The 13394-nt window shown below is 42.2% G+C and overlaps 1 protein-coding gene across 1 annotated transcript; it reads left to right on the top strand.

Annotated features, from left to right (window-relative positions):
* Positions 1-590: 590 nt before the first annotated feature.
* On the top strand, positions 591-11880 carry map7d2a (MAP7 domain containing 2a; the record flags this gene model as incomplete). The annotated part of the gene is given in 19 exon segments (XM_083926392.1): positions 591-727; positions 2168-2260; positions 2727-2810; positions 2898-2975; positions 3599-3762; positions 4003-4099; positions 4699-4788; positions 6915-7021; positions 7140-7255; positions 7832-8214; positions 8307-8454; positions 8555-8723; positions 8854-8958; positions 9061-9111; positions 9328-9366; positions 10806-10816; positions 10818-10893; positions 10896-11539; positions 11622-11880. Coding segments are annotated over 19 exon segments (2754 nt in total). The 5' UTR covers positions 591-687.
* Between the last annotated feature and the right edge of the window lie 1514 nt (positions 11881-13394).

The raw sequence follows: 13394 nt of genomic DNA, 5'->3' as shown, positions 1-13394 counted from the left end.
AGCCTATAAAATGAATAGCTGTGGATGCAGGGAGGGCCCGTAGAGAAAGAAGATGCTCAGGGATAATAATTTTGTGCTATACGCCCCTGGCATTAGCCCTATGATAAGATCAGGTTAAAAAAAAACAGTTAATTGTTGCATTAATATCTGCTCCGGGTGCAACCTCGGCCTATATAAGCGAGCACGTATGGACACTGCGTGTTGTCCTTCTGCCTGTCATTGCATTGCAGCCCAGCTAAATTTGCTTGAACCTGGTCATGCTGCGCGCAGAGAGGGAAACTCCCCCATCCGGTATAATGCGTTAATAGCTTGTGTGTCAGGGCGACGCTGCGACGCACGGTGTGGTCGGTCGGTTGTAAACTCGATTGTGTGCGCATCATCATCTCTGCTCCATCCCCAGCATCTCTCTCTCTCTCTCTCTCTCTCTGTCTCTCTCTCTCTCTCTCTGTCCTTCATCCATCCCTTCAAGACTCTCCCGTCCTCTCCATCATCTCCAGCCTTCACAGTGACCTTCACACCACCTACAGAAGAATGGTGTGTGTGGTTGTTTTTGTCCACTGTGGCTGCGCGTATTGCTGCTGACGCGGAGGGAAACGGATACCTGCGCTGCATTGGCATCACTGCGGAGTGTTTTGGGGGTGACAGCACGTCCATACGTTTGGGCGCATTGTCCCTGTGACATCTACTATGGCGAAAACAGTCACATCATCATCCAGTCCACTAACAGGTAAGCCTGATGTAACGTTTGTTGCGGGCTTTCTTTGGTATCTTCACACTATCGGGCTCCGTTGTTGTCTTTGCAGACTCATGAATGACGTAATTGACATGTCCACTGCTTTATGTGCGTGGTGCTGCTGTCTGTGCTGTAATGATCCGGCCTCACTGTTTTGTTGATTCGCTCAGACTCACTCTGGTTGTTTTCAATAGATGCAGCTCTGTAAAGTGCACGTTTTTTTATTCCCTTAAGAATAAAACTAAATTCAAAAGGCCTTGTGTTTTTTTTTTTTCATTTAATCACGAGAAAAAAGTGAGCTTAACACAACCGGTGTGTCTCTTTGTTTGCTTCTCTCTTCTGTCGTTGTTGATCTCATTGGGCATTATATATTAAATGAGTGTCCCTTCAAAGCAAAATTAGGCTACGTGTTTGGCTTTTTTGGGGGGTGATGACGCGACTTAATCAGATAAAAGGGTTGGAAGAGAGGACGACTAGACTGTTTTTACTATGTTACAGGATAGACCCAGGGATTATATTGAGTAATTTTTATGAGCGTCAAACCACTGTGTGATGACTTTGTAGGTTCAGACTGGGTCATTGTGTCGTGTTGTATGTACCCTCCACGCCCTGAAAGCAGGGAAATCTCCCTGCATGTCGATAATTGCATTTGAATTGTTTGAGTAACTCCATATTATTCTAGAAAGGAGAATACTTCTTCCCTGTGACATTAGCTCACTGACACATTGGGTTGAAGTTGAAGACTGAAGGCACCTTATGTTTAAGTAAAAAGAAAAACAACCTCTGCAATTCTGCAGCTTGTATTTGTACAGTAACGGGTTTGATGTTAAAGAATGGTGCCCGGACAGTGGTTTAAGATGATGAGTGGTATTCTCCTCCAAACCATAAAAGCTAGAACCACAGTAAATGCATCCCAGTTCATTAGAGTTAGACTACCACTGTGGCCACTGAAGAAATCAATAAAATGTGAAATTATGGATGTTACAAGTTAAGCATGACGGATGTGTACAGTTATATGTTTAGTTAAGTCAGTAGAGCATTAAAGATCAGACCAAGTTAGAAAAGCAACTCTATTCTGTCTGACATCAGCCAGTTTACAGTAAGAGGGTCTATACAATAAAAGCAGAGAGATTTATCTATTTGATTCAGTGTATTTGTAGATTTTTTTTTTTAACTTCTATAGTTCATGTGGCGATTGAAAGGCATGTTCATGATTTAGATGTTGTTATTTGGAGGCTGAACTTTTAATACCCATATATCATAATAGATCTATCTAATCATCATTTAATACTATACAATTTGTTTAACTAGGTTATATCTGCGTCGTATATTAGTTTATTACCTTAAAACCGTATCACATTAATTGCACTTATTGATATTGATGTGAGAATAACAGCTTGCTCTGTGTATTCCTTTATTTGTTTTGTGTGTTAGGTGAAAAGATGGCACCGCCGCCCATCACTTTACTTCCTGACAAAAGATCTCCGACAAACGGTCACAGCTCTCCAGCCCGAACCGGGAAAACTAGTGAGTAATCCTCTCCAGCTTCTGTCACGTGATGCTCTCTTTACTCCCAAGGATGATAATCACTGACCACTCAATGACTTGGATTATTGTACAATTGCTATAGAAACGTTACAGAATTCATGATATGAGACTGGCATAGTTAAAAGTGTTTTAGGGCTGCTCTGTTATCAGCTGGTTACAGCAGCAATAATAACCCAAAGAGGCCTTCAGCATGCATGGAGTGACTATCACGTTAAGGACAGCTTCTTCCCCTCTCCCGGATATGCCTGCTTTTTGCCCTTGGCATGGGGCTGCTTGGCATTTGGCAACATAATGCTTTTTACACAGAGCAGCTCTGCACTGAGCTGAAGACATGTTTCCCTCTGCTGGTAACGAAGCAGCTCTGCAGGCCAGTACTGTGGTGCTGATGTTATTCCTCTTTAGACAAAGCTAAGTGCGCTCTCTCCTTCTGTCACGGTGATCACAGCTCCATCTAACACAGAGAAGAAACCCCAAATAAATGGACACGCGTCCCCTTCACACATCAATAACAACCATTCAGGTAAACAAAGTAAGTCTCTGTTGCTTCTATTAAATGCCCCGTTCTCTCTCCTTCCACGGCCTTTTTTGTTCTCTGACATCTTTGTTAATCTTTCAGTTGTGGAGGGTTATATGAAGACAGACGACAGGATGCGATTAGCCAAAGAGAGACGAGAGGAGAGGGATAGAAGCCTGGGTAGGTGATGTCCTTTTCTTTTGGCACGAGTGTGAATCAAGAGGCTGATTTTTGTGTATTCCTGCTCCTGCTAGGATTTTCAGTGTCGTCTCCTTGTAAAGTTTTTTTGTCATGACAGTTTTTTCCCTCCACAGTTTAATTGGTTATCATAGGTCTTTTCTAGCCAGTGGAAGTTGAGTTCACTGTATTTTTGATATGATGAGCTATGTCACATGAGACAATGTGACAGTAACGTAGAATAATCCACAGAAGTAGGTCAGTTATCATGCAGTTCCTGCAGTTGCCTCACAATGACAAAGTATTTCCATCTTCATGATAGTCTCGGGTGTGGATTCACAGATAAAAAAAAATCATTATCATTTTACATATAGTGTTTAGTTACATAAGAAATACGCTATTCTGAAAAAGGTATTTTGAAATGAGATTATAATGTTTTGATCAAAGTGTTGTAGCAAAATGTTAAAAAATCAGAGACTTTTACTTCTTCTGTTGTATATATCCTGAACTCTACACGACCAGCTGAATAGTAAAAATTCACCAGCAACAAAATTTGTCCTTTAACTCCTTTAACTGATATTTGTCCATGAAACCTGGAGCAGAATTGAATGTCTTGTCTCCGTCAGTGGCCCGGGAGCAGCTGATCAGGGAGAAGGAGCGCCGAGCTCGGCTGCAGTACGAACGCACAGTTGAGGAACGCTGGAGGCGGCTGGAGGAGCAAAGGCAGAAAGAGGAACTCCGCAGAGCTGCAGTGGAGGAGAAAAGGAGGCAGCAGCTGGAGGAGGACAGGGTCAGCTGATTAAAAAGAAAAAAACTACATAATTATGATCCTTATAAGTATGCATTCGTCTTGTCTACGAATGCATACTTATCCATCCATTCCATCCATTACGATTTTGTGTGTTCAAGATACATAAAAGATGCATTCATATGACTTATCGGTGGCAGTGTGTAAAAATGACAAAGTAGCAAAGCCAGTAGTGAGGTGACAGTGTTCAAATAAAGATCGGCTCTGCTGTGTTGCGTTCAGGAGCGACTGGAGGCCCTGATGAAACGCTCTCTGGAGCGAAGCCTTCAGCTGGAGCAGAGGGCCAAACGCTGGAGCAGAGGTTTCCCTACAGTGGCAGGTACGAACACAGCAGAGAGCTGCACATAGAGATTGTTTTGGATGCAAGAGGCATAGATGCAAGGCGTGACTGATCTGAAACGGAGCAGCAGCAGGATACGGAAGAAAAGTTTCTTGCATTTTGCTGTATTTCTGTGACATGACACAGTATGTATTCTATAGGTTTGTGACAGAGAGTCTTTCATATGGCCTGATCATTGCCAACAGCCTGGCTGCAGAAGAACGCATGAGCAGAACGGATTTAAACAAGACAGGATGGAGTTACATACCTGCACTGGTGTCCATGTAGCACTGAATTACATCTTTTAAACTTCAGTGAATAATTGATATCATGTAAATTTGACCATAACGCAGAAATAATGACCTCAGTGAAATTTTTAACAACAACTCGGGAGTCACCACAACTGGACATTTTCAAACCCAACACACAATGGCTTTAAATCAGACCAACAAAATGCCTGTTTTGGTTTATGTGACATCACAACATCCCTGCTGGTATGTTACCTCTCATCCAGGTCTCGACAGCTGGATAAGGAAATGCTCAGATGAACTGTTCATAACGCTCTGTTTGCTCTGCTCTGCTCCGCCCGCTGCCTATAGGTGACAGTGAGAATGCCCCACTCCCTTTCTCTGCTGCCTCCGCCTTTTCCCATGGCATTGCCTCCCCCCTTCCTGCTGTCAGCGAATCTGGTAAAGTTAAGCCCCCCCCTTGCCCTCCCAAATGTATCACCCCCCTCCTGTTCATCCAACAGTTACCATGTCTGTGTTTGTTTGCCCTTTGAAGCTGAAACTTCAACTCAAACCAAAGGCAAACATGTTCTGTGATGCATGCATGTTAAGCTGCTCCGTTGTTGAACCTGTGCAAATTAGATATAATTTACCCCTGAAAAGTAATCTGTATGGTCTCCAGGCTTTGGTATGTTTGTGTTCTGCTGCAGTGGCATTTATCTTGAGTTATCAGCGCAACACTGTGAAAACAGGCTTCAGGGACAGAAATTAAAGCTCCCGTATTGTAAAAAAATGAGATGTCCATTTCTTTTTGGATTAGCAGGTTGAGTTGCTATATGAATACTGTGAAAGTATCAGCTGCTACAGTGCCGCTGCAATGTTGATGCAGAGACGCCTAGGGCAAAGATGTGGTAGACCCTGAAACGCTGACCAATCAGAGCAGCCTTGGTCTTAAAGAGACAGGTACTAAAAACTGAGCCTTGCAGACAGAAGGTGAATACAGGTATATTCAGACGGACTGTATGAGAAAAATAACGTGTTTTTCAAACATTAAAGGATGTAAACATGTTATAGTAAAAACCGAAAAATACAAGAATGAACCTGGAAACCTTTAACCTTGACCTTTTAATGGCAGATGTTATCATTACGGGAGCATTTACTGGCACAAATCCAAAAATGGTTTTATGATGATCTAACCTAATTTTCAGGCAGAATCGAGATGAACCCTTTCAGTCTTTCTCGAGGGACTTTAATTATTTCCTCTTCTGTAGAGGCAAACTCTGCAGCATGACTGCAAGTGGACCACCATGCAGGGAAAAGAAGACAATAAGTAAATGCAGCAGCGTCAGCCATTTTATAGACTGAATCAACCTCCAATATTCGGCACCTTCAGCCTAGTATTCCTCTGTGACATGTTGGTTTGAGGAAGCACATATGTTCAGCATATACTGTATAACTCTCTTTCAATTTTCCCTAGAAGTCAACCTCCGGATTAGTTTTCCTGGATTAGTAACCTCTCAATAATTACAGGCTAAAGTACACTGGATCAGAATGACTTGAACATCTTAGTGGTCTTAAACACTAGAGGCATTAGTTTCACAGTTTACAGATGAGTAAGAAATACTTGTTTCATTTTTGTTTTGATAACCTGGCTTTCAAAAGAAATCAGCTAAGTGGTGCTGAATTCGGGTCCCTGGAGCAGACGGTTAGGGAGATTAATCGCACATGACCTAGAACAGAAATAAAATAGACACAGATACAGTCGTCCCGCTGAGAGGGCCGCACTCTTTAGAGATTACTCTTTTCAGATGCTGACAGATGGATGAGAAGTTCCAAGAGATAGCAAGAACACTGCTTCTTGTGTTGTTCCATGTGTAGGGCCTTTGCTTTCGTGATTGTGAGTTTGCACAAGGTCCACCTCTGTTTTCATTTGCTCTCATTGTTTTGGGCGTGGCAAGGAGAGAAATATTTGGCATTGGCTTTGGAATTATTGTTCACATGCTATCGTGCCGACGTGTGTGCTTGCATTGCAGTGGCATACAGATACGTCTGACTGCTGGCTGTATCAGTCAAGCCGGCAGTCGAAAGGCAAAGATAGGTTCAATATCCTACCCTCTGTCAGATCTAATTTAATTCTGGGAAATCAATGGCCTTTTTTTAGGAATCAGAACAAGAATGACCCCCTCTAGGTTTGTCCTATTGGACAGAAGTGCTGACTGGGAGTTGATCTGGACAGAGTTCAACATGCATCTGATGTTGAGAAATATTTTCTAGGTTGAGCTGAAAGTTTGCAGGTTTTTTACCCAAACCAAAAGTTGATTACCGTACATCAAACATATCACTCAGTAAAACATGGATACTGCATATCCCTATATACCATATTTATACCTGACATTTTTTAGTTTGTGACTTAAAATGCAACAGACCTGCCAACTGAATTTGGCTCGAAAATGAGTCTCTAAGCTTCAGCTGGGTGCAGCACACACTGTACAGCCGAGCCCTCCCCCTGGCTACCGTGTTGATGTCCCTCTGTCACTTGTGATTTGCCATCATTTGATTTGATAAGAATGGTGTTTGTCATCATGTAGCGCCCTGCAGCCCTCACAGGTCACCATTCCGTGGCTCGCTGAACCCTGCGGATCACAACAGAGCTGGACTTCAGGGAGGCTCTCAGTCCACTCCAAATACCCCCAAGGTCAGACCTCGTTCATATTCTTCTGCTGTACCTTGCTAACTTACATAACATCTGTAAGAATCAGACCTTAATGGATACAAGTGGAAAGATCGTGTGTCTTCAATCACTCTGCTTACAGAAAGAACGCCTGCGCAGAGAGAGAAGAACAGCATCCCCAGGTTGTGGATCCCCTATGAGAAGATCCGAATCCCCTGCTAGTGTCACAAGGCACTTGGCTTCCCCTACTACCTCCAAGTAAGACTATTTGTTTGGCAAAAGATGAACAAATGTGGCTGTCAGCAGGAACTTTGCAAAGCATTATACACATTTGCAGAGCCAATATTGTCGAAAGTGACATTTCCATTATCTTTTTTTATAAAGCAGGTTGACATGCTATATAGTTACTGTAAATGTCAAAATGCTAAATCCACCTAGAACGGTTCACAGTCTGTATTCAGAAACTGTGCCTTTAAACGAACCATCAGGACTTCGGTTGCAATGTCACATCTATGCTAGCAACAAGCATAGATGCCAAGAGTGTGGATGTGGAAGACCTGAAAATGCTGACCAATCAGAGCAGACTAGGCTTTTTCCGGAGGAGGGGATTTAAAGAGATGGGTGCTTAAATGGAGCATCTCAGACAGAGGGGGTTATACGGGTGTATTCAGACAGAGAGCAAGAAAAAAGTGTGTTTTTTTTACATTATGTAAATATGTTCTACTAGAAACCCAAAATATAAAAAGGAACCTGGAAATGAGCCTAATATGGGACCTTTAAAATGTTTTTCTTGTCATGAAACACTTTGAGCCAAACATCTCTATCTGTCTGCAGGCTGGCATCTCAGATGCGTGCCCAGTCCCCTAGCAATGCACATCAGTACCATTACTCTCCTACAAGACATCGTCCAAACCTGTCACCTGATAATAGGAAAGCAGAAGACAAGAAGGTGGAGAAACACAATGATCAAGCCAAAGCAGTGAAAAAGAATACCGACATCAACAGCCCAAATCCATCTTCACAAGATGAGAAGACTGTGGTCAATGTTGAAATCACTAAATCAAGATCATCTAAAGGTGAAACTTTGGATAAGCATCTCAAAGGTGACACATCTGAAAAAAATCTTTCCCCTGACAGAAAGAACCTTGTGTCTCCCAAAGTGGATACCTTAGAGAAGAAGATGCAGGGCAACACTCAGGATGGAGACAAGAAAAAAGGTGGATATTATTCAGATAGTATTTGTTGCCTTATGCTAAATTAGTGTTATTAGTACACTTATCTTACACAGGCCTTTCTGTATGTTTGACAGAATCGACACCATGCGCGTCCACTGGGAAGGTGGCAGCTGGCACAACAAATGCGGAGGAGGCTACCAAGTTGCTGGCAGAGCGAAGGCGTCAGGCTCGAGCTCAGAAAGAACTGGAAGAGAAAAAGCAGGAACGAGAGGAAGAAGAACGGTAAGCTCATTGAATAAATCACAAATTAAAGACAGCATTGGAAAGTCTGTGAGACTTGTGTCTTTAAATATGGTTATGGTTATGTGCACCTGCCGATCAGACAAAAGGAAGAGCAGCTGAGGAAGCAACTCGCACAGGAGCAGCGACAGCGCGAGGCTCAACAAGTGAAGGAAAAGAGGAAAATTGAGGAAGATCTTCAAAGGCTGAAACAAGAAGAAGACAAACGAAAGAAGGAGGAGAAGGAGCTACAGACCCAGATGGACGAAGAGGTGAGAGATCATTATAATGTGTCAGACAGTTGCCCTGTTGCTCTGTGTATAAGAAGTTAAAGTTTTGGTTACACTGTGAATTTAAGGAGAATCACTGGTCAGTTGTGTTATTTGTGTGCTGTCTTCATAGAAAGAAAAAGCCCAAGTTCAAGCTCAGGAGGACGCAGAGCGCCAGCGGCAAGACAGGGAACTGCAGACCCAACAAGAGGAGGAGGAGAGGCAACTCAGAAAAAAGGTTATTTTAAACTCATTTAGAGCAAACTCATTGAAGGCTGACTGCACGTTGCACTTTTGTTCTGGAAAGTTCTCACAGTGATTAAACCTTGCTCTTTTGCAGAGAATTGAGGAGATCATGAAGAGAACTAGGAAGGCTGAAGCTGACCTGAAGGTACTGTAAGAGACGCCCCCCCTCCGTTCTCGTACAGTAGTCCCGCTGCCTTTAAGCACCTGCTGATTAGCTGATTGTTCAACTTTGATTTATTAAGACTCTATATTTCTGTTGTTATTATCTTTATTAAATTTTATTGTTGCTGATACTTTGGTTTTGTGTCCTGATTACCACGAATGTTGACTTGATCGTCTCTGTTCTGCATTGAATCAAAAGGAGGAGCAGGTGGAGATGAAGCCTGTCTCACCACCAGGTTAGTATTATTCAGTCGCAAAAAACTTTGGTTTGCTTGCTGCCCTGCTTTAACCTACCCCTCTCTGTATGCCTTGCAGCTGTAAAAATGCAAACAGGGCATGCATGGTTTATGATGCGATTCATTTATTAGCTTTTGTTGAGCATGCGCAGCAGTATTCCAAATTTTTATGAGTTGGCTTGTGTGAAATCTCGATAGAGGATATACGCTAATAGTTTTTTTCAGCATCCTTGTTATTGTCTTGTAATGCAATAATACTGATGCTTTGGCTTTTGCTACCCAGAACAATGAACAGCTGTGACCCTTGTCAACCAAGCATTTTGTTTCTTCGATGAGCCACATACTTAAAACAATTTGGTGAAGGATATACAATATTTTCTGGAATATGGAGTAGCAAACAAGGACATTCCTCTTGGTGCTGATGGACCACCTTTTACTAGAGCCGTGGGAGCTGACTGTAAAATTAGCTGCTCTTGAAAATGCCCTTGGAAGGTCTATTCAGGGACTGCTGTGCGCAGTGTGAGCTCACACTTTATTTGGAGTGTCCAGTGATAATTCTCAATTTGTTTTACAATTGAACCCACGTCAATGTTTAGTATCAACTGGTCCGGTTATTCTGTTAATGTGGCATCCCCTATTAGTTCAGCAGAAATAGACTTGTAACAGCCGGTAGTGTAACGTTTTCCTGAAAATGAAATAATGCCTGAAAAACGTGATAAAATTCAATACCTGGAACAACAATAACGTAATAAAATGTTGTGATAATGTAATGGCATTTTTTCCTGATAATGCATTTTTTCTATCAAATAGGTGATCAAGACAGTTTTTTTAGTTGATCACCTATTAACAGAGAAATCCCAGAGAGTCGCTAGCAACCAGACATGGCTAACACTGAGTAGCTCGGGGCAGAGCGCTGAATCATCCAAAACGGCTTTTTTTTAACCCCTAATACTGTTCAAAATAGCCCCAAACCTCTGCAGTAGCATGATGAGAGCCCCTAAAAATAAAACGTAGCACCAACAACTTAGTTAGAGAACCCGGAGTCTATTAAAAAAAGACTGTTTTACAATGCTACAAGCCTTAGCAGCCAACTACATCCATATTTAGAGGCAGCCAAAACAAGTCGATTACAGAATGCAATGAGTTCAGTTCAATTATTTCCTCCTTGAACTGAACTCCCACCTACTGAAAACACATTTAACATACAAAAGCTTGACAAGACGTAAGTTGTTATCATCAGGCAAAGACGCATTAAACTAAAAATCTTTATCAGTCAGAAATGAACCCGCCCATACCCATGCTGACTGGCCGTTGTGCAAGGATCGTCCATTAGACCAGAGTGGCTTATTGGTCAAGTTATTACAGTATTGGATGTTATCACATTGTCAATCAGGTTAAACTCTAATTTTATCACATTTTCAGATGTTATTACAACCTCAGGAAACTATTAAACTATTGGGTGCAGCAAGACTCAAGTCAGTTGGTATCTGGACAGTCCATATAAAGTGAAGCCCCACTGTGATGTTTTCCATTCTCCACAGGTGAAGTAAAGACTGTTCAAACTAATGCTCAGGTGAACCAGCAAGCAATCAAAAAGGTTGGGTTTCAGGTTAAAGAGCAGGTTGCAGTCAAGGGGAAAGAATGTGCAGCAGCACAGATGGACTATCAGAAGAGTTTGCAAGTTCAAAACAACACTCATCAAGTGACACTGACACACAGTGTTCCTGACAAGAGACCGGATGCCAAACAAGCCAGCGAAAAGCAAGACGGCCAACTTAACGGAGAGGGCAAAGCCTGTGTTCTCAAGCAACACGGAAAAGAGGTGGAAATGAATGTAAACAAGCAGCACAGAGCACATGTTAAAGACCAAATAAACAAAGAGCCGACTAAGCCTACAGCAGAAACCAAAGTCGACCAAAGGGAGGGTTGTATGATGAATGGAGCAGTGAAGGGGGAAGGAAGTGCCTTGAAGAGAAGCCATATAACTGCTGAGGTAAGCAAACAACAAAGCCTGCATGTGTCAACAGCTGCTAAAGGAGGGTCCCGGATGGAGGTCATTAGACCCTCTGTGGCATCCCTGCCGGTGAAGCACCTATCACCACCAATCATCAAGCTGGAGCCACTAGACGTGAAGGGTACGGGGTCTTGTGACGAGGTGCAGTCCATGGAGGTCAGGTGGGTCATTAGGTAACCATGCATTGTTCTTGGAGGACAGAAATATCACATGTAATTTCTTTTTTTTATTATTATATTCTAGCCCGGCTTCAAAGGAGGAACTGATTTCAATCCCAGACTTCTCGCCCGTCAACGAAATCCAGCACAGCAGTGTGAGTAACACCCGTGCTCTTGAAGACCTGATGGACCTGACAGGCAGCATCACCTACCCCAAACTGTCCTCTGAAGGCAACACAGGCGACTGCAACAAAAACCTCATTGAGGGTGTTGTGAGTCCCATGTCGGACTCAAAGCTCATCGGGATGTCGCCTCCCTCCTCAAATAAACTTAGCATCCAGTAGTCTGTTAAATTTCTCTTTTACCCCCTCTCTCGCTAGGCTTCTCTCTCTTTTCCATCTTCTCTGTCATTCACACTGAAAATGTGACATCTTGTGAGTGCGTGTGGCAGAGAAGAAGTGTCACTACATTTATGGGAATAGAGCCATATAGATTGACTTAAAAAAACAACTCTAAACCATGACTTGCAATATAAAGAAAACATATATTCTATATTCTAATCACTTAGCAACTGACCAAGTATGTGTTAACGCCTTTGTCTAGTTTTATCGTTCATGCTATGAGGACAAGTGTGTGTGTGTGTGTGTGTGTGTGTGTATGTGTGCAAGATGAGCACATGTGAAAGCGGGTCAGGAAGAGAAGGTGCGTGAAATAATGACAAAGAAAATCAGGGTTTTTGATTATAGACATTTAGAAAACACTATAACCAATGTATGGTAAGAATTTCTCATTGTCCCTGCACAGATTCCTCACTGGGTCCCCGTTCAGTTCCTGTAGATGAGTAACAAAAGCCTGCTCAGAGCATTGATGACTGCATTTGTACCCCTGTCTTTCCACATCTCCCTCTTAAGCAATTACATCTAATTCAGTGTGTTGCTGGGAAAGGCATGACTATTTTATTTCCATGACAGCAAATTCTTCCCATGCAATGTTATGCATGCATGCGTTGATGGTGAATTTGGTTGGTCTGACTATGTTTTCCACATTTTACATTTGCAATGAGATTATTCTGTTTATCCTTTAAAAAAAAGTATCTTTAACTGGGACTTTCTAACTGCACGAGTTGGGAGGATGATTACAAAGCTGTCGACTTGAATGTTGTTGCACACTGAGAAAATGCTGGCATCAGCACAAGTGATGGCACGTACCTACTACATGTTTGTTGCAGACTACAGTGTATTGCTAACTTGGACTCTATTGCGAATATACACTAATTGCATTCATAAAAGCTTCATTTAACTGGCAAAGGCACCTACTTTTTAAAGTTTCCATTGACAACATGGATTTCCAGTGACAAAAATAGCTGAGGTTTCCAAGTCACAGCGCTAATGGATGCATTAATCTATTAGACAGCTATGTACCTAATCCAATCAATCAATATGTGGCTGTTAATATGTAACACTGAAGTGCACCGGGGCAGGAATGTTTGCTTAACAATCAGCCAGTAACTGTGCCGTGTATGTAGTTGCTGTCAAACAGTGTTTCTCCTTCCATCATGTTGTACTGTGTGGTCCTGTGTAGGAATTATCCAGTGGGCTTCTTTAACATCTTGAAGTGACTAATAATAGCAGTTTTTCATTTCCTGTGTTTAGATGTAATTTCAGTAGATGCCTTATGAGGGACTGATTAGTTACTGAATTTTTGTGTAAACCATTTTACAGTTTTTTCTTTGGCCACTGGGATTGTTGTGTGTAACCTGTAATACTTGAACCTTGTTTTGAAATGCTTCATCTCTACCATGCTGCACACAATTATTCCAACAGCATATACACATGATAAACTTAGAACATGACATTAA

Source organism: Echiichthys vipera (genome assembly GCF_963691815.1).
Source record: "Echiichthys vipera genome assembly, chromosome: 14".
Classification (NCBI taxonomy): domain Eukaryota; kingdom Metazoa; phylum Chordata; class Actinopteri; order Perciformes; family Trachinidae; genus Echiichthys; species Echiichthys vipera.
Note: the sequence above shows the minus strand (reverse complement) of the source record. Positions and strands in the feature narration are given on the sequence as shown.